The sequence below is a fragment of the Natator depressus genome, chromosome 14, assembly GCF_965152275.1.
Source record: "Natator depressus isolate rNatDep1 chromosome 14, rNatDep2.hap1, whole genome shotgun sequence".
In the NCBI taxonomy this organism is placed as follows: Eukaryota; Metazoa; Chordata; order Testudines; family Cheloniidae; genus Natator; species Natator depressus.
Genome location: NC_134247.1, coordinates 26,680,969 through 26,702,549, shown reverse-complemented (window position 1 = coordinate 26,702,549; position 21,581 = coordinate 26,680,969). Strand labels below are relative to the sequence as shown.

The following is a 21,581-nucleotide window of genomic DNA, read 5'->3' as shown; positions in this document are numbered from 1 at the left end:
ACCCTGGCTGGGATGATTTAGTTGGGGATTGGTCCTGCTTTGAGCAGGGGGTTGGACTAGATGACCTCCTGAGGTTCCTTCCAACCCTGATATTCTATGATTCTATGATTCTATGACAGGCATGGCAGAAAAGGTGGGGGGAGTTGCATTGTATGTAAGGGAGCAGTATGACTGCTCAGAGCTCAAGTATGAAACTGCAGAAAAACCTGAGAGTCTCTGGATTAAGTTTAGAAGTGTGAGCAACAAGGGTGATGTCGTGGTGAGAGTCTGCTACAGACCACAGTCAAGGTTCCTTCCCCACTCTGAACTCTAGGGTACAGATGTGGGGACCTGCATGAAAACCTCCTAAGCTTAATTTTACCAGCTTAGGTTAAAACTTCCCCAAGCTACAAACTATTTTACCTTTTGCCCTTGGACTTTCGCTGCCAACACCAAACGTCTAACCGGTATTATTATTAGGAAAGAGTCCGTTTGGAAATGTCTTTCCCCCCCCAAAAAATCCTCCCAAATGTTACCTCTCTTTCCTGGGGAAGGCTTGATAAAAATCCTCACCAATTTGGATAGGTGACCACAGACCCAAACCCTTGGATCTTAAGAACAATGAAAAAGCAATCAGTTTCTTAAAAGAAGAATTTTAACAGAAGAAAAAGTAAAAAGAATCACCTCTGTAAAATCAGGATGGTAAATACCTTACAGAGTAATTAGATTCAAAACATAGAGAATCCCTCTAGGCAAAACCTTAAGTTAGAAAAAAGACATAAAAACAGGAATCTACATTCCATTCAGCGCAGCTTATTTTTCTCAGCCATTTGAAGAAATCATAATCTAACGCATACCTAGCTAGATTACTTACTAAATTCTAAGACTCCATTCCTGTTCTGTCCCCGGCAAAAGCATCGCACAGACCGAGAGAGAGAGGCTTTGTTTCTCCCTCCTCCCCAGCTTTTGAAAGTATCTTGTCTCCTCATTGGTCATTTTGGTCAGGTGCCAGCGAGATTATCCTAGCTTCTTAACCCTTTACAGGTGAAAGGGTTTTTCCTCTGGCCAGGAGGGATTTTAAAGGTGTTTACCCTTCCCTTTATATTTATGACACCATGTCACAGCTCATTCCAACTCAGGTGCCCAGTTCTCTCTGCTGAATTTATCCCCTCTCCTATCGGTGCCCCCTGAGCTTTTCCCTTCTCAGGATTGTTTTGTGGCACCTATAAAGAGTCTACGTCTCAGATCCATACAGGAGAGATGTTAAAACCACTGCACTGTAGATCTTCAATTTGGTGGCGAGACGGATGTTGTGTTGGTTAAGAATTTTTGTTCGAAGCCAAGGGCGTGGCTCTGAATGAACTCTCTCCTGACAGCTAGCTCGGTGATTAGATAGTAGACAGACGACTGAATATTCAGACTGAACAAACTATTTCCACTGCAACTTTTGAAAAAGAAAAAGACACCAGAACCTTTCTAATGTTATTGGGCTTGTACAAATTGTTTTCATGCATAATATCAGTTGAAGGCCTAAACCAAACAACAAGGTGACCCAAGGAACATATTTCCTTTTTATCATAAAGACAAGACACAAAAACAGAAGCTTCTTTGTGCAGTTGAATTAGGACAGTGCAAAGAGCTCTAGAAAACTTTCCAGCCCCGTGAAACTAAATACATCAGGCATGTGGATCTGCTGTAGATACTATATTTACTTTTTAAAAAATCTCTTATGCAGCTGAGAACTATACATAGCTCTTCTCCCTCAAGACAAGTGGCCTCAGTACATCGACTGCTTTCCAGAAATGCTGAAAGAATTTGATTAAAATCCTAGAATAAATTAGTTACTTATCTGCTTCTTGACTGCTTCATATTCATGGTAAGTTATTCTCTTCTCAGTACTTCTGTAACATGTGAAACGTGTATATTCTCTTACTCTTTATCTGGTGATAACAATAATCAGCTTTTATCTATATAGTTCTAAAAGGATAGGAAAATGTATCAGAGATTAATGTAACATAATTTTGCACCCCTTTGGTTAAACTGAATTCACTCTTGCAACTGTGCAATTCTTTTTCTAGAAGAGAACTGTCATGAATACAACGACAAAAGGCTTTGACTATAATGTGTAATAGTGAGGAGGAAAATGAAGCCTATCTGATAAAAATAGGGCCACATTATACCACTGATTTTCAAGCTAAGTTTTCTATTGAAACTGTTAAAAACTGGTGACATGCTGTGGCTGCTGCTGTCTAACATAATCCATACATTCTGCTTATCTTTTCCATGAATGGAGACAAGGATTCATTTTAAAAGATATCTTGAAAAATATGAAGAATGCCTCAATTCTATTGTGACTCTAACCTGGTCTATTTTCTTTCAGGTAAAAATGGGTGTCCTTGCTGTGCTTATTCTTCCTTTGCTCATTTTTGGAATCAGTGGAATTATATATATTTACCGAGCAGTTGGTCGGCTAATGTCAAAATCAGCTGTGCAAAACAAAGTGGTAGTGATTACTGATGCCATCTCTGGATTGGGCAAGGGTAAGTTGTCTGGGTTTGGGGGCGTTTTCACTGTTTCATAGAGTGAAAGAATCATTGTATCTAGCATGGGCATTCTCAGATGACCTTATATGTTTGTTACCTTATATAGGATATGTTCACCTGCAAAATGGAGAGAAAGCAAATATAAATAGAAACACGTACTACAATTTTGGAATGTGCACTCTTTATTCCCCTTTAGAGGCACTGCTGCTGATTTAGATGGACTACATTTTTAATGTATAGATTGATCTCAGTTGAATAAGAAGTTTGAGAGGGAAATGAAGATGGAGTTATTTTTAGCATGCTGTCACTGTGAGATCTAATTACGTGTACAGTTACTATCAGGTGGCAGCATTTCATTATAAATAGATGATTCATATAACCAATATAACCCATAAGGTCTGTACCACTCCAGCTCCATCAGGCCTTGATCATGCAAACATTTATATGCATGCATAACTTTAAGCATGAGGAGTCCAATGGGCTTCAATAGTAAGGTTTGCAGGATCTAGGCCTAACTGAGTGGCTTTGCAATGGCACCGGCACATCTGTGTGTGCGGCAGCAGGCAGTAAGTATCACAGTGGCCAAGCGGCACTGCTGTCTCAGTTCATGCTATATAGTCACAGAAAGCGAGCATAGCGGTTCATTTAGATGCATGTCCGTCTTGGGTAGTTGCTCTAGACATATCACATTGCACTTGCACATTATTTTATTTATATTTTAATCTCTATTAATCAAAAAATCGAGCATTATATTCATTTGCATTCCTTTTTAATGGTTTGTTGATTATTAGTAGTATATTATACCTTTATTTCATTTCATTTTTAAAAAACTACTTCACCTGTTTGTGTTTTCTGGGGCCTCACCACTCCCTCCAGCATAGAAGGGCTGAGCCATTTCCATCCTCTCTGGGGACAGGACAGCTGCTGCTCTTTGCTCATACAGTCTAATATTACATGCAGAACATGCCTTCTAAAGGAATTTTTTAATATTTAAAATTGTGCCTTTGTGATTTTGTTTTGGATTTGGTTTGGTTTGGTTTACAAGAACCACAGCATTTACACTTTGTTTTTTCTTTCCAGTTTTTTCCTACACTAAATGGGAGATGTTTGGAATGGATTTCTATTTTCAGAGACATTTTCTTCAGGGAATTAGCTGCATGGTAGAAAAGGAAACCAGGCTATTTTATGTGTAAATAAACAGGGAATATAGTTGCCATGAGAAAGGGCATGGAGTTGGGAGCAACATTACCTCCCTCCTGAACTCTCTGATATCTAGCATCTTAGATAGGTGTCTGCACTACCCTACTGTCCTGCCACACAAAATATAAGAACATGCATTGAAAAGCATTCAGAGAACCCCCTTCAGAGACTTAGGCCAGCATCCCATGCAAAACCAGCCAAGCAAACACATACTCAGAACAACCAACTCCCTCAGATAAATAGAGGGAAATATCCTTCTTCTGTGTGCCCAGTCTGCTGGAAGATCCACATCTCCGCTCCCACCCTTGCTCCCTCAGCAGTTTCCATATCCCAAAGCTACTTCTCACACTGCATGGAACATAAACTGGAAGACCCAACATTAATGGTATTTATACAGTTGGTTTCTTAACATAAGGCAGTAACACAGAAAGCAGGTCTGCATCCTCTGCAAACACACAGCTCTATGAAACAGAATCTAGTAGGCACGACTGTAATTCAATATGGCTTAATTGCAAAGCCAGAAAGAAACAATACAATGCTTCATGATTAGGTGTGGTGAGCTCTTCCTTAGAGAATCCTGTTTCAAATATCAAATCCGTCTTTCTGCATTACTGATGTGGCTTGCATCTTTAAATGGGCAATGATACCAGGTCCTTCCAGCAGTGAGCTATCCTATACAGTATATGAAATTGTTACTGTACATGAGGTGAGGGACAAGCCCATTTTACAGAGCCAAGTCTGAGGCAGAAAGCTGAATGAGACACTATGCTGAGCTTGCAGTACAGTACACTGGTTCTAATCTGGTTCAAAATATTGCTCGGGCATGTAGGAATGAAATCAGGAAGGCCAAATCGCACCTGGAGCTGCAGCTAGCAAGAGATGTCAAGAGTAACAAGAAGGGTTTCTTCAGGTATGTTGGCAACAAGAAGAAAGCCAAGGAAAGTGTGGGCCCCTTACTGAATGAGGGAGGCAACCTAGTGACAGAGGATGTGGAAAAAGCTAATGTACTCAATGCTTTTTTTGCCTCTGTCTTCACGAACAAGGTCAGCTCCCAGACTGCTGCGCTGGGCATCACAGCATGGGGAGTAGATGGCCAGCCCTCTGTGGAGAAAGAGGTGGTTAGGGACTATTTAGAAAAGCTGGACGTGCACAAGTCCATGGGGCCAGACGAGTTGCACCCGAGAGTGCTAAAGGAATTGGTGGCTGTGATTGCAGAGCCATTGGCCATTATCTTTGAAAACTCGTGGCGAACGGGGGAAGTCCCAGATGACTGGAAAAAGGCTAATGTAGTGCCAATCTTTAAAAAAGGGAAGAAGGAGGATCCTGGGAACTACAGGCCAGTCAGCCTCACCTCAGTCCCCGGAAAAATCATGGAGCAGGTCCTCAAAGAATCAATCCTGAACCACTTACATGAGAGGAAAGTGATCAGGAACAGTCAGCATGGATTCACCAAGGGAAGGTCATGCCTGACTAATCTAATCGCCTTCTATGATGAGATTACTGGTTCTGTGGATGAAGGGAAAGCAGTGGATGTATTGTTTCTTGACTTTAGCAAAGCTTTTGACACGGTCTCCCACAGTATTCTTGTCAGCAAGTTAAAGAAGTATGGGCTGGATGAATGCACTATAAGGTGGGTAGAAAGTTGGCTAGATTGTCGGGCTCAACGGGTAGTGATCAATGGCTCCATGTCTAGTTGGCAGCTGGTGTCAAGTGGAGTGCTCCAGGGGTCGGTCCTGGGGCCGGTTTTGTTCAATATCTTCATAAATGATCTGGAGGATGGTGTGGATTGCACCCTCAGCAAATTTGTGGATGATACTAAACTAGGAGGAGTGGTAGATACGCTGGAGGGCAGGGATAGGATACAGAGGGACCTAGACAAATTGGAGGATTGGGCCAAAAGAAATCTGATGAGGTTCAATAAGGATAAGTGCAGGGTCCTGCACTTAGGACGGAAGAACCCAATGCACCGCTACAGACTAGGGACCGAATGGCTAGGCAGCAGTTCTGCGGAAAAGGACCTAGGGGTGACAGTGGATGAGAAGCTGGATATGAGTCAGCAGTGTGCCCTTGTTGCCAAGAAGGCCAATGGCATTTTGGGATGTATAAGTAGGGGCATAGTGAGCAGATCGAGGGACGTGATTGTTCCCCTCTATTCGACATTGGTGAGGCCTCATCTGGAGTACTGTGTCCAGTTTTGGGCTCCACACTACAAGAAGGATGTGGATAAATTGGAGAGAGTCCAGCGAAGAGCAACAAAAATGATTAGGGGTCTGGAACACATGACTTATGAGGAGAGGCTGAGGGAACTGGGATTGTTTAGTCTGCAGAAGAGAAGAATGAGGGGGGATTTGATAGCTACTTTCAACTACCTGAGAGGTGGTTCCAGAGAGGATGGTTCTAGACTATTCTCAGTGGTAGAAGATGACAGGACAAGGAGTAATGGTCTCAAGTTGCAATGGGGGAGGTTTAGATTGGATATTAGGAAAAACTTTTTCACCAAGAGGGTGGTGAAACACTGGAATGTGTTACCTAGGGAGGTGGTAGAATCTCCTTCCTTAGAAATTTTTAAGGTCAGGCTTGACAAAGCCCTGGCTGGGATGATTTAGTTGGGGATTGGTCCTGCTTTGAGCAGGGGGTTGGACTAGATGACCTCCTGAGGTCCCTTCCAACCCTGATATTCTTATGATTCTATGATTCTATGATTCTAATCCTTCACTTGGCATGGGATCATCTTGCAGCAGCATCTGCCTTGAAAAACAAAATACTATTTATTATCAGCTGTTCCATGGAACCCCAGCTCAAAAGGAACATTGGACAATATATGCCATATTTACTGCTATTGCAATAATCCAGCACCAGGGATGCAGCTCATCATGAACGGATATTGTCCACATCCACCATGCTGCCACATGTGTGTAAATGCACAGGAAGATAGGGCTAGCTCTGTAAAGGGACTTAGGTGTTCCAGTGCTCAGCATCGCAGCACCTAACTTCCAGCTACCCTGCCACCCAGTTGTAAGAAAAACAGAGCATAAAATAAACTTTAGTTGAGCAACTGCTTAGCTGATTACCCGTACCACTTTTCCTCAGGTTCTTTTAATTTTAATTCCTAATTCCTAAGGATATGAGAATTGAATTTAGCTTTATAGAGTTCTATTAAATATCCTTAACAGCAGCTTAATTGTAAAGGATATAAGAAGACAAAAATAGTATTGGACTGCGATTTGCCTAACATAAATGATCAATATATCCATTTAAGTTTTTCAGAATCAAATCACACTAGGAAATAACACTATACTCAATTATTATGTTGGGAAGGTGACTTTGTTTAGATTCTTGACTAAGAGTCAAATAGGGCCAATTGTTTATTAACTCTGGTGTTGCTAACACAACAGAGAAAAATAATCCAAAGCTGGACCACAAGCCAATTTGGCCAAATACTTTCATGCTAATTCACCAACATCTCGTCCCCATGGATTTATAGCAGTCAAACCTTTTAATCTATTTCCCAATGAACTATATTAGCCCCCACCATCTGACTCCTAACTACCTAAGATGAATTCCTGCATTTATGACAGCCTATATAGAATGAGTGCTGTTCAAGAAGTTTGCACGCTTGGTCTCATTTTATATCTGTATACTAGAACTTGGAAGGCAGTATGAAACCAGTAACTACGGTAGCCACACATAGTGTTTCACAGTCTTAGTTAACGGGAACATACCAGTCCTTGGCTTGTGGATTGGCTGGAGCCTAGCACAGGAATGACTCATCTGTGCATGTGGCTTAATCAGGGTCTAGTTCAGGAAAATAGAAAGAGACAGTTAAAAGGTTCATATTTAAGATAGGTACTTTATATCACCAGGATTCCCAGGTGGCCAGCCCTGGACCTCAGTCTTCTCCCTTCCAGGTCTTTTTGTCTTTTGGGAAACGATATGCTGAAGGAGACAGGCCCTTTTATCCCATTTCTTGGGTAATCCAACTTGGTTCCCCTTGTTTGAGGTGCTTGGATGGACCAATCAGACCCATACTTCTGCCTAAAATTTGAAATGTCCAACAAAAATGATGGTTGTGGTCTCTCACTATTCAATCATGAAATGAAACATCAGCTTTTGAGTAGAGCTGTCAAGTAATTTAAAAAAATTGCGATTAATTGCACGGTTAAACAATAATAGAACACTATTTATTAAATTTTGTGGATGCTTTGTACATTTTAACATATACTGCTTTCAGTTACAACACAGACTACAAAGTGTACAGTGCTCACTTTATATTTATTTTTATTACAAATATTTGCATAGTAAAAAACAAAAGAAATATAGTTTTAAATTCACCTAGTACAAGTACTGGAGTGCAATCTCTTTATCATGAAAGTTGAACTTACAAATGTAGAATTATGTACAAAAAATAACTGCATTCAAAAATAAAACACTGTAAAACTTTAGAGCCTACAAGTTCACTCAGTTCTACTTCTTGTTCACCCAATCACTCGGACAAACAAGTTTGTTTACATTTGCAGGAAATAATGCAGGAGATAAACTTCTTGTTTACAATGTCACCTGAAAGGGAGAATGGGTGTTCGCATGGAGCTGGTGTAGGTGGTGTCGCAAGGTGCTATGCCACATATGCTAAACATTTGTATGCCCCTGCAAACATTTGTATGCCACCATTCCAGAAGACATGCGTCCATGCTGATGATGGGTTCTGCTCGATAACGATCCAAAGCAGTACAGACCAATACACATTCATTTTTCATCATCTGAGTCAGATGCCACCAGCAGAAGGTTGGTTTTCTTTTTTGGTGGTTCGGGTTCTGCAGTTTCCACATCAGAGTGTTGCTCTTTTAAGACTTCTGAAAGCATGCTCCACACCTCATCTCTCTCAGATTTTGGACTTCAAAATTCTTAAACCTCGGATCGATTTCTGTAGCTATGTTTAGAAATCTCACATTGGTACCTTCTTTGTGTTTTGTCAAATCTTCAGTGAAAGTGTTTTAAAACAAACAACATGTGCTGGGTCATCATACAAGACTGCTATAACATGAAATATATGGCAGAATGTTGGTAAAACAGGAGGAGACACACAATTCTCCCCAAGGATTTCAGTCACAAATTTAATTAACACATTATTTTTTTAATGAGCATCATCAGCATGGAAGCGTGTCCTCTGGAATGGTGGCTGAAGCATGAATGGGTTTACACATGTTTGCCACATTTGGCACGTAAATACCTTGCAATGCTGGCAAAAGTGCCATGCGAACTCTTGTTCTCACTTTCAGGTGATATTGTAAATAAGAAGTGGGCAGCATTATCTCCCGTAAATGTAAACAAACTTGTTTGTCTTAGCGATTGGCTGAACAGGAAGTAGGACTGAGTGGACTTGTAGGCTCTAAAGTTTTACATTGTTTTGTTTTTGAATGCAGTTATTTTTTGTACATAATTCTACATTTGTAAGTTTAACTTTTACGATAAAGAGATTGCACTACAGTACTTGTACTAGGCAAATTTAAAACTATATTTCTTTTATTTTTTACTGTGTAAATATTTATATTAAAATAAATATAAAGTGAGCATTTTCACAATAAAGAGGTTGCACTACAGTACTTGTATGAGATGAATTAAAAATATTACTTCTTTTGTATATAATAAAGTGAGCACTGTACACTTTGTATTCCATGTTGTAATTGAAATCAATATATTTGAAAATGTAGAAAAACATCCAAGAATATTTAATACATTTCAATTGGTATTCTATTGTTTAACATTGCAATTAAAACTGTGATTAATCATGATTAATTTTTTTTAATCTCAATTAATTTTTGTGTAAATTGCGTGAGTTAACTGCGATTAATCAACAGCCCTATTTTGGGCTCTTGCAACTGGAGTGGAATTGTCACACCAAGGCAAGTTAGGCCATAAATGTAGGTACAACCACCATGGGACATATCTTGAACACCAGCGGGTTTGCTCCGGTAGGCAACTTACCTTCCCAAGTTGCTTTCCATGGGCCACTTGGTGGTGTATTTCTTGGCCAACTTTGCAGTTATGCTTCCTCAAGTTGCAATTTCTCCATCTGTTCTCATTGTGTTAACAACAATGGTGGGACCTTGAGCTAAGTCTGTGCATTATTAATCAGTTACATTTCTGATTATTGCACTTTGTGATTAGGTGTCCTTATAAACACAGTATTTGGTTTCAGTTCCTTTTATTAACTGCTTCTTTCAGCACAGATGTATTTCACTAGCTTGAAAACATAAGTATGCTTGATTGCAAGCATTAGCCTTATTTCTTTACTTTATCACTTAAACTAAAAGAAAGCATTATGAGTACAAACCCTGTCTTTCCTAGCAGGATTGCCCATGAGGTAAGCCCTGTCACTAAAAATTACAGTATTTTACCCAAAGCTGTATCATTTATAGCTGACTTCCTTTTATACACATTTTAATCACAAAATTAAATATAGATTTTAACTATGAAATCTTGTTAGCTGAATGAATGGTACATTCTTATGAAAGGCTATAGCAACTCTGGGTTCCCTTGGACTATTCCAGAAATCTAGCCGTTAGTTTTTGCATGTTTATTTGAATAGCATCAAATCCTTCCCCAAACAACTCCAAGAAAAACTCTACAAACTCCTCCCCCACAAACTCACCCAAAGGACCTTCTACATGCTTCTACATCACTACAGATTGTTGTAATAAGCCGTAGATCCAATGTCTTTATTAAGACCATGATTTTTAGTGTCTAGCAAAGTTGTAAATTTAAGTTCCTGGGCTTGTCTTTTAAAAGTGGTGTGCAGGTTTCCTTTGAGGATGAGGACAGATAAGATGAGGAGAGTGATTGCTTTGTGAAAAGTGTTCACCTACAGGTGATAGGGTGTTTTTGTCTTATATCATTTTCCTGTGTGTGTTCATTTGAGAACATAGTGATTATCTGCGAGTTGTTATTGGGTCATTTAGTGCACTAGAGGAGGTTCACCACATGTGATAATCATTTGTAGGACCCATGGATCTTGAAAGGTGTGTTGTGGGGGAGTTTTGATCATTGTAGCAGTGGAGATATGTCTGCAGGTTTTGCATCTGTTGTTCTGGCAGAGTCCGCTTTGAGTTAGTGTGTCTGATCTGTGGGGAACTTGCTTCTGATGATGAGCTTGGAGAGATTGGGGGGTTGTCTGAAGGTCAGAAGAGAGGGTTCAGGAAAGATTTCTTTCGGGATAGGGTCCCCATTGACTATGGGTTGTAGTTGTTTGAGATAGCCCATATGGGTTCCAGTGTGGGGTGTTAGGTGACAACAAGGGGTGTGGGATCAGCTACAGAAATACTGCATACAAAATTATTTAGTTAGTCAAGGTTAAGGAAGACTGCAAGGAATTTCAAAGGGACATAACCAAGACAAGTGAATGGGCTGCTTGAGGGCAGATGACATTCTATATCAACAAATGCAAGATATTACCACACTGGAAGGAATAATTTCAACTACTAGTATGTGAGTACGTAGACAGAGGTGCCAGTGGGCTTGTGCAGCCCAAGCTGAAGGCTGTGGGCACTGCAGTCTCACTGCAATTTAGTGAGTGTGATGATCCATCAGGGTTCCCACAACCATATTACCCCCTCTGCTTCAGCAGGTGAGAACTTTGCTGCTGCTAAGCTCTGCATATTGTCAGCTTCCTGACTCTCTAGCCTGTCTGCCTTGTCAGCAAACTCTTCAGGTCTCTGCCAGTCATAACCTTGCCTAGCATGTAATCGTCAATAAACCTCAATTCCCAAGTTCCTCACAGATGCCTTTCTCTGCAGTGTTCGGCTCTTCTTACTTTAGCATCCACAAATCTTATCAAATTTGTTGTGCCTTCAAAGAGACAGTTCACAACCGCTTATTAACTTAATTTATTCACAAAAGGACGTAGGTTTATGTGATACCAAATATAAGGAATAAGTAATGGTTACAAACAAATGAAAGTAAAAATATTCTTCTAAGAACCCCCCCCCCCCCAGCAAACTAGAGTCTTTTCTTCAAAGATGTTTTTCTCACCATGGTTGGCTTATATAGCTTTAGCCAGGACCCAACATATGGAACTCAAAACACTTGGTTTTTGACTCTTCAGGTGAATGATAACCTAGGGCAGGGGTCTCAAACACGCAGCCCACGGGCCGCATGCGGCCCGCGGGGTTATTTTCTGCGGCCCGCCAGCTCCCCACGGGCCCCCCGCCCCCTGAGCATTTACCTACAGTGGCTCCGGCCCGGCACACTGGCGGCAGGGCAGGCTCCCTGCCTGTCTGCCCTGCCCCAGCGCCGCTCCGGGAAGTGGCCAGGACCTGGGGGAGGGGGGGGGGGCACAGGGGTCTGTGTGTTGCCCTGGCCATGCCTCCGGGTACCTCCCCCAAAGCTCCCATTGGCCGGGAACAGGGAACTGCAGCCAATGGGAGCCTTGGCGGAGGTACCTGGAGGTGTGGCCAGGGCAACACACAGACCCCTGTGCAGCCCCCCCCCCCCATCACCGAGGTCCCGGCTGCTTCCCGGAGTGGCACGGGGGCAGGGAAGGCAGACAGGGAGCCTGCCCTGCCCCCGGTGAGCGCTGGGCCGGACCCACCCCCCGAACCCCTCCTGCAGTTGAACCCCCTGCCGTGAGCCCCCTGCCGCACCCCACACCCCTCCTTCACCCCAACCCCCTGCCCTGAGCCCCCGCCGCACCTTGCACCCTGACCCCCTGCCCCACCTTGCACCCCGACCCCTGCCCTGAGCCCAAACACTTTTTAAGGACATAATTCCAATACATATCCATAACTCTTTGTACGCACCCTGTACATGCACCACACAATGAGTTTTGAGACCAGTGTGTTACCAGTTTGCACATGATACCTTACATGACACCTTTTAGATACATATTCTGACAACAGTGTGTCAGGTACAGTCAGTCAGGCCTGACAAGAGTTGCTGACACCGAGTAGAGAACCACCAATGGGCCTCTGTGTCACACTGAGCTAGCTAGATTAAAGATAGTGCTGGTAGAGCTCCATGAACTGCAAATTACAGCCTCATTGCTGCGTAAATGTAGCCTCAGAGCCGTGACCTGCAAGCTCCTTGGCTATTTAGAGTTTGATTAGATCATGGGGCTAGAGTGCACCATTCTGCATGCTTTTAATATTGTAAAAGATGTTAATCTGTTTTGTACTTACTGTTCATGTATACATTTCCTGTACCGTGAAGGGGTTTATGTTTCTTCATTATTTTTTATTGTTTGCTTTTTCCAAAATTAATGAAGTTTGAAAAAAACATTGAATTCATCAACAGCAGAACAATCATTTCAAAGTGAAATTACTCCAACTGACTTTTTACTATTCCTTATTAATATATTTATTTTCCAGAATGCTCTCGAGTCTTTCACTCTGGAGGAGCTAGGTTAGTGCTATGTGGTAAGACATGGGAGAAGTTAGAAGCCTTGTATAATGCTTTAATCAGTGTGGGAGACCCCAGCGTGGTAAGTATGTCCTCTCCTTGCTTTGTGCCTTGTCAAAGTTTACAGATCTGGAGGGAAAATATTAATGATCTCGTGCTTGGCACAGTTTTTACATACAAATGAATTTCGGACAGTGGCTGTTAGAATGTTTATGGCTTGTATAAAGTCCATTTTCAGTCCTAGTGCCACATGCAGGCTGCTTAAGTCATATTTAGATACTCAGATATATACAGCCTGATTTCCAGAAGTGCCAAAAGTCCACAAGGTCTGCCGAGACCAAAGGGAGTTGTGGGCATTCAGTCTATTTTGAAAACAGGGCTACTTTTATTTAGGTCCCTAAAAATAGCATGTGGACCCTAGTTTTAGCCCTGGTCTACACTAGGACTTTAGGTCGAATTTAGCAGCGTTAAAGGGCTCTTAAAATTGATTTCCTTACTCCACCCCTGACAAGTGGATTAGCGCTTAAATCGGCCTTGCCAGGTCGAATTTGGCGTACTGTGGACACAATTCGACAGTATTGGCCTCTGGGAGCTATCCCAGAGTGCTCCATTGTGACTGCTCTGGACAGCACTCTCAACTCAGATGCACGATTGTTTGCCATTGCTCTGATGCAGGGAGGGGTGACTGATGACACGGCTTACAGGGTTGGCTTACAGGGAGTTAAAATCAACAAAGGGGGTGGCTTTACATCAAGGAGTATTTCAGGCAGGACTTCACGGAGGGTTCCAATAAGAAATGGTGCACCTAAGTTATTGTTCTTATTGGAACAAGCAGGTTGGTCTGGCCTCTGATTGATACATGGCTAGATTTACCTCGCTGCACCTTCTCTGTGAGCAACTGCAGAGTGACCTAGAGGAAAGAGTCCCCTAGATGGGGGATGGGGGGAAGCAAATGAGTACAAAACAAATCTGGTCTATTTCTTGTTTTGATCCACTCCATCTATCTTTTACATCTTTGGCTGGCAGCAGACGGTGCAGAAGGACTGCAAGCCATCCACATCTCATGGCTGCTCAGCAGAAGACTTTGCAGTAGGACTGCTAGCCATCCTCATCTCCTGCCTGCCTGGCAGAAGATGGTACAGTAGGACTGCTAGCAATCCGTATCGTCTGCCTGCTCACCATAAGATGGTTCAATAGGACTGACTGCAGGACTAAAGAGAATGACCTGGTCAAGTCACTCCAAATTTAGTCCCTGCGCACATGTCTGCCCAGGCGCTCCTGGCTGACGTGGCCAGGAGCACCTCAGACATGACGAGGACGGCTACCAGTCCTATTGCACCGTCTGCTGCCACAAGGCAATGGGTTGCTGCTGCTGTGTAGCAATGCAGTACCACGTCTGCCAGCACCCAGGAGACATACGGTGACGGTTACCTGAGCGGGCTCCATGCTTGCCGTGGTATGGCGTCTGCACAGGTAACTCAGGAAAAGAGGCGCGAAACGATTGTCTGCCCTTGCTTTCACGGAGGGAGGGAGGGAACGGGGGCCTGACGATATGTACCCAGAACCACCCGTGACAATGTTTTAGCCCCATCAGGCATTGGGATCTTAACCCAGAATTCCAATGGGCAGCAGAGACTGCGGGAACTGTGGGATAGCAACCAACAGTGCAACACTCCGGAAGTCAACTCTAGCCTCGGTACTGTGGAAGCACTCCGCTGAGTTAATGCACTTCATGCACTTAGAGCATTTTCTGTGGGGACACACACACTCGAATATATAAAACCGATTTCTAAAAAAACAACTTCTATAAATTCGACCTAATTTCATAGTGTAGACATACCCTTAGGCACCTGGTTTTGAAATGCTTGGCCCCAGTGCTTCAACTCCCAGTTCTGCCCCAATTTAACAAAAATCAACATGCACATCAATTACAGGGACTAGCCCAGGTTTTCTGCTCATGCTAAACTTTATGCTACCTCAGAGGTTTCCTGACCCTGGCACTGGCCAAGGCATAGGTTAGCCACAGCAGCTCTAACAGGTTTCAGAGTAGCAGCCGTGTTAGTCTGTATTCGCAAAAAGAAAAGGAGTACTTGTGGCACCTTAGGGACTATCCAATTTATCTGAGCATAAGCTTTCGTGAGCTACAGCCCACTTTACGAAAGCTTATGCTCAAATAAATTAGTTGGTCTTTAAGATGCCACAAGCAGCTCTAACTTCTCCACTGCCCACAGGGTCACTTGCCCCCAGTACCGAGTGGTTGGGAAGGGGACAGAAGAGTCAAGCTGGCATCCAGGCAAACCCAGGAGTCTAAAGTTTGGGAAAGGCAAGATAATTGTCAAAAGGAATGTGATGATGCACCTCCTCCTTCTCTGTTCCCACCTAATGCTCCCTGGGCCTAGGGAACAGACTACAGAGGGCATAAGTTCTAGTAGGTCATACACTTTTCTGCCACCCTGTCCTTTCCTGTCCCTGTTTTCGTTCTGAGAGGGGAGGGTTAGGGGACGGCCCTTTCTGTTCACACTTCTCCAACCACTTTTCCTCACAAAATGTCTCCATGTAACGACCCCTGAAAATATCATCAACATGCAGGGGATAGCAGGAGATTCATCTGTGTGGGAGTGGGGTCAGTTTGCTACATGCACCCCAGCATTTACTTTGGACACAACACTAGCCACTAGTGAAGAGAAGGGAGGTGGGATTTACCCCAGTTGTGGAGCTCCCAAGTTGCCTAACAGAGGGGTTTCCTTCAGCAAAAGCCACATTTTCAAAGGTCATGAGTTGGGCCATCAGCTACCATGGGATAATTTAAAAATCATGAGATTTTAAAGAATAATGACTTGGTGGGTGAGGTAATATCCTTGATTGGACCAACTTCTGTTGGTGAGAGAGACAAGCTTTTTCAAGCTATACGGAGCTTTGCCTCAGGTCTTGGAAAGGTACTTAGAGTGTCACAGTGTTCTGGCTTCTGAGCCTTTATAGTGCACTCAGGTCAGTTTCCCAGCTTTTCTTCATAGGCGCAATGGCTAGAAATTGACTAGTTTTAAAAATGAAAGCTGAGATTCTCCCATAATTTCTGGGCTTCAGGAACTGGGATTTTAAGAACTACATCAAGTATTGCAAGAGTCATGATAAAATCATGTGAGATGGCAACACTGAGTCAGATTCCTCTGAGAGTGGGTAAAACGGGAAAACAATATTCTCAAAATGATGCTGAGAGCACTTTCTTTGCATATGACAGTAAATACACTTTAAAACAGAGAGCTGACACAGTCTACTTTCATATAACCTTGTATGTCTGAAATAACAAAACACTATTTCCTTTTTTTTAAAAAAAGACATTTACACCAAAGCTCGTACTTCTGGATCTCTCAGACATAAACTGCATTCAAGATGTAGCTAAAGAAATATTGGATTGCTATGGATGTGTGGATATACTGATCAACAATGCTAGCATGAAGGTGAAAGGACCAGTGCAGAGTATCTCCTTGGAACTCGATAAAAAGATTATGGATGCCAACTATTTTGGACCTATAACACTAACCAAAGGTATTTTGATTTTTTTCTTCTTTTGAAAGTGCTATTTAAAGATTGGGTGCCAAGTCATTGTGTTGTGCTGTGTCATGGCTTGGGTCAAATTTTGCTTTCATCTCCATCAGTGTAAATCAGAAGAATCTCTACTGAAAATCAGTGGTTTGAAATTGGAGCAAGTGAGAATAGAATCAGGCGCCCTGAGTTTGAAGAGAAGAGTGTTTATCAACAATAAGTGACATCATGGCCCCATTTTCAAAACACCCAGTTGTATGTTTGCAAGTGACCCCTGTAGGCATGTGCTTCTACTGCCACAAATCAGTAAGGAGTGCATGTAGCCAGGCTAAAACTTAGCCATGAGAAGACTGTATCCAGCACATAATTGTGTACAAATTTGGGGTGCACTTAGGGCTCAATCATGCAAGATGCTGAGCACTCTGGTCCTGATGCAGCAAAGTACTTATGCACATCCTTAACTTTTAGTATGTGAGTTGTCCCATTGACTTTACTGGGGCTACCCATATGGTTAAAGTTAAGCATGTTTAAGTGTTTTAAAGGACTCGGGTGAGAGCACCATACAGGATCGAGCCCTTAGAGCAGAGGGATTTTGTAAAGGTACTTCAGAGAGCCAGATATTTTGCTGCCTTCTGTTTCTCCCACCTTTCTCCTTCTTCCCTCCCTCATTCTTTGTCTGCTGTCCCAAGAGCAACCAAAGTATCATTCAGATGCTCTTGGTTCTACCCTGTTGCTCTTTCTCATCATCCCAGGGAAAGTATCTCGAGACTGCTATCAGCTCGTTGCAGGGAGTACACCTCTAGAACTGCCAATCACTCACATTCATTTGTAACTTTTTAACATTTTTCACTCTTAAGGAAAAACAGTCTGGTTTGTGTGTGTGTGTGTGTGTGTGTGTGTGTGTGTGTGTCCAAAACACTAAGCTGTTGTATACACCCCTGGGAAGGCTGAGAGCTGGAGTCAGGCTCTGGCAGAGGCTGAAGAAGGATCTCTCAGTTGCCAGATCTCTTCATGAGAAAGAGATGGGAGGAAAATAGTGGGTCTCAAAATTACACTAAATATACAGATGGTCAAGAAGATCCCAGCTACACCACAGGAATCAGTGTCAGGGGCAGACTCTCATGCAACCCCGCCATGGCAAAGAGCCATTGGAGCAGGGACTTGAACATGACCCTCCCAAGGGAGTGTTCCAACCACTGGACTATAGAGTCAACCTCACACTTCCTTGCTCTCTGTCTGACCCAATGAATATTGAGTTATTTTATACAAAGTGGAACAGCTTAAACAGGAGAGATATGGATCTGGGCCCTAAACCCCACCCCTTTCTTCTGCATTTCACTCAGGGCTAGCTTAACTAGCACCCTGCTCAGCTTGCTGGGTTCTAAGGATCCCTTTCTTAGGCACCTAACTCTTCCCATACAATGCAGCTTCAGCCCCCTCCCCCCCGCCTCCACACCTCCCTCTGGGCCCAGAGGTATGTGATTAACCTGTTAAAAATTAACAGGTTAATTTGGGTTTAAGTTAATTGCAGGCATTAACTGCGATTGATTGACAGCCCTAATTACAACCCATACTTGATGGGGACCACACCCTGAAAGAAATCCTTTCTGAGCCCCCTTTTCTGGCCTTCAAACAGCCGGCCAACCTCTCCAAGCTCATCACCAGAAGCCAGCTCCCCACAGACCAGGAAACATCAACTCAAAGCGGCACCAGACTCTGCAAGAACAACAGATGCAAAATTTGTAGACATATCTCCATTGCTACAATGATTAACACCACAACACACCTTTCAAGATTTTTGGGTCCTACACATGCCTATCACAACGTGTGGTGTACCTCATGCAGTGCACTAGATGCCCCAATAAATAATAAATAATAATAATAATTAGTAATAAATAATTAATAACTAGGTGGGTGAAATCAGACAATCACTATGTTTTCAAATGAATTCACACAGAAAAAATAATAAAAGATTAAAACACCCTACCACCCACGGGCAAACACTTTTCACAAAACGATAACTCCATATCTGACCTCTCAGTCCTCATCCTCAAAGGAAACCTTCACAACACCTTCAAAAGATGAGCCTGGGAGCTTAAATTCATAACTTTGCTAGACACTAAAAATCATGGACTGAATAGAGACACTACATTTATGGCTTATTTTTATTACAACAAGCTATAACCCACTAATCCCCCTCCCCAGCCTTTTTAATCTCCCCCACTCCATGACTGGAGGGATGTTAACTGACCATGTTCCCTTGAAAGGTACCTTGAAAGGCAGGGCAGAAAAGGTGGGGGAGTAGCACTGTATGTAAGGGAGCAGTATGACTGCTCAGAGCTCCGGTACGAAACTGTGGAAAAACCTGAGTGTCTCTGGATTAAGTTTAGAAGTGTGTGCAACAAGAGTGATGTAGTGGTGGGAGTCTGCTATAGACCACCGGACCAGGGGGATGAGGTGGATGAGGCTTTCTTCTGGCAACTCACGGAAGCTACTAGATCGCATGCCCTGATTCTCATGGGTGACTTTAATTTTCCTGATATCTGCTGGGAGAGCAATACAGCGGTGCATAGACAATCCAGAAAGTTTTTGGAAAGCGTAGGGGACAATTTCCTGGCGCAAGTGCTAGGGGAGCCAACTAGGGGGGGTGCTTTTCTTGACCTGCTGCTCACAAACCGGGTAGAATTAGTGGGGGAAGCAAAAGTGGATGGGAATCTGGGAGGCAGTGACCATGAGTTGGTTGAGTTCAGGATCCTGACGCAGGGAAGAAAGGTAAGCAGCAGGATACGGACCCTGGACTTCAGGAAAGCAGACTTCGACTCCCTCAGGGAACAGATGGCCAGGATCCCCTGGGGGACTAACATGAAGGGGAAGGGAGTCCAGGAGAGCTGGCTGTATTTCAAGGAATCCCTGTTGAGGTTACAGGGACAAACCATCCCGATGAGTCGAAAGAATAGTAAATATGGCGGGCGACCAGCTTGGCTTAATGGTGAAATCCTAGCGGATCTTAAACATAAAAAAGAAGCTTACAAGAAGTGGAAGGTTGGATATATGACCAGGGAAGAGTATAAAAATATTGCTCGGGCATGTAGGAAAGATATCAGGAGGGCCAAATCGCACCTGGAGCTGCAGCTAGCAAGAGATGTCAAGAGTAACAAGAAGGGTTTCTTCAGGTATGTTGGCAACAAGAAGAAAGCCAAGGAAAGTGTGGGCCCCTTACTGAATGAGGGAGGCAACCTAGTGACAGAGGATGTGGAAAAAGCTAATGTACTCAATGCTTTTTTTGCCTCTGTTTTCACTAACAAGGTCAGCTCCCAGACTGCTGCGCTGGGCATCACAGAATGGGGAAGAGATGGCAAGCCCTCTGTGGAGATAGAGGTGGTTAGGGACTATTTAGAAAAGCTGGACGTGCACAAGTCCATGGGGCCGGACAAGTTACATCCGAGAGTGCTGAAGGAATTGGCGGCTGTGATTGCAGAGCCCTTGGCCATTATCTTTGAAAACTCGTGGCGAACGGGGGAAGTCCCGGATGACTGGAAAAAGGCTAATGTAGTGCCAATCTTTAAAAAAGGGAAGAAGGAGGATCCTGGGAACTACAGGCCAGTCAGCCTCACCTCAGTCCCTGGAAAAATCATGGAGCAGGTCCTCAAAGAATCAATCCTGAAGCACTTACATGAGAGGAAAGTGATCAGGAACAGTCAGCATGGATTCACCAAGGGAAGGTCATGCCTGACTAATCTAATCGCCTTTTATGATGAGATTACTGGTTCTGTGGATGAAGGGAAAGCAGTGGATGTATTGTTTCTTGACTTTAGCAAAGCTTTTGACACGGTCTCCCACAGTATTCTTGTCAGCAAGTTAAGGAAGTATGGGCTGGATGAATGCACTATAAGGTGGGTAGAAAGCTGGCTAGATTGTCGGGCTCAACGGGTAGTGATCAATGGCTCCATGTCTAGTTGGCAGCCGGTGTCAAGTGGAGTGCCCCAGGGGTCGGTCCTGGGGCCGGTTTTGTTCAATATCTTCATAAATGATCTGGAGGATGGTGTGGATTGCACTCTCAGCAAATTTGCAGATGATACTAAACTGGGAGGAGTGGTAGATACGCTGGAGGGGAGGGATAGGATACAGAAGGACCTAGACAAATTGGAGGATTGGGCCAAAAGAAATCTGATGAGGTTCAATAAGGATAAGTGCAGGGTCCTGCACTTAGGATGGAAGAATCCAATGCACCGCTACAGACTAGGGACCGAATGGCTAGGCAGCAGTTCTGCGGAAAAGGACCTAGGGGTGACAGTGGACGAGAAGCTGGATATGAGTCAACAGTGTGCCCTTGTTGCCAAGAAGGCCAATGGCATTTTGGGATGTATAAGTAGGGGCATAGCGAGCAGATCGAGGGACGTGATCGTTCCCCTCTATTCGACACTGGTGAGGCCTCATCTGGAGTACTGTGTCCAGTTTTGGGCCCCACACTACAAGAAGGATGTGGATAAATTGGAGAGAGTCCAGCGAAGGGCAACAAAAATGATTAGGGGTCTAGAGCACATGACTTATGAAGAGAGGCTGAGGGAGCTGGGATTGTTTAGTCTGCAGAAGAGAAGAATGAGGGGGGATTTGATAGCTGCTTTCAACTACCTGAAAGGGGGTTCCAAAGAGGATGGCTCTAGACTGTTCTCAATGGTAGCAGATGACAGAACGAGGAGTAATGGTCTCAAGTTGCAATGGGGGAGGTTTAGATTGGATATTAGGAAAAACTTTTTCACTAAGAGGGTGGTGAAACACTGGAATGCGTTACCTAGGGAGGTGGTAGAATCTCCTTCCTTAGAGGTTTTTAAGGTCAGGCTTGACAAAGCCCTGGCTGGGATGATTTAACTGGGAATTGGTCCTGCTTCAAGCAGGGGGTTGGACTAGATGACCTTCTGGGGTCCC

General features: G+C 43.5%; 1 protein-coding gene across 1 annotated transcript in view; it reads left to right on the top strand.

Annotated features, from left to right (window-relative positions):
* Window positions 1-2,365: 2,365 nt before the first annotated feature.
* DHRS7C (dehydrogenase/reductase 7C) overlaps window positions 2,366-21,581 on the top strand; it is a 37,825-nt gene continuing 18,609 nt past the window's right edge. The window contains exons 1-3 of the mRNA XM_074971002.1: window positions 2,366-2,519; window positions 13,082-13,194; window positions 16,448-16,658. Of these exons, the coding sequence (XP_074827103.1) occupies window positions 2,366-2,519; window positions 13,082-13,194; window positions 16,448-16,658 (478 nt within the window). The remainder of the gene's footprint in view (window positions 2,520-13,081; window positions 13,195-16,447; window positions 16,659-21,581) is intronic.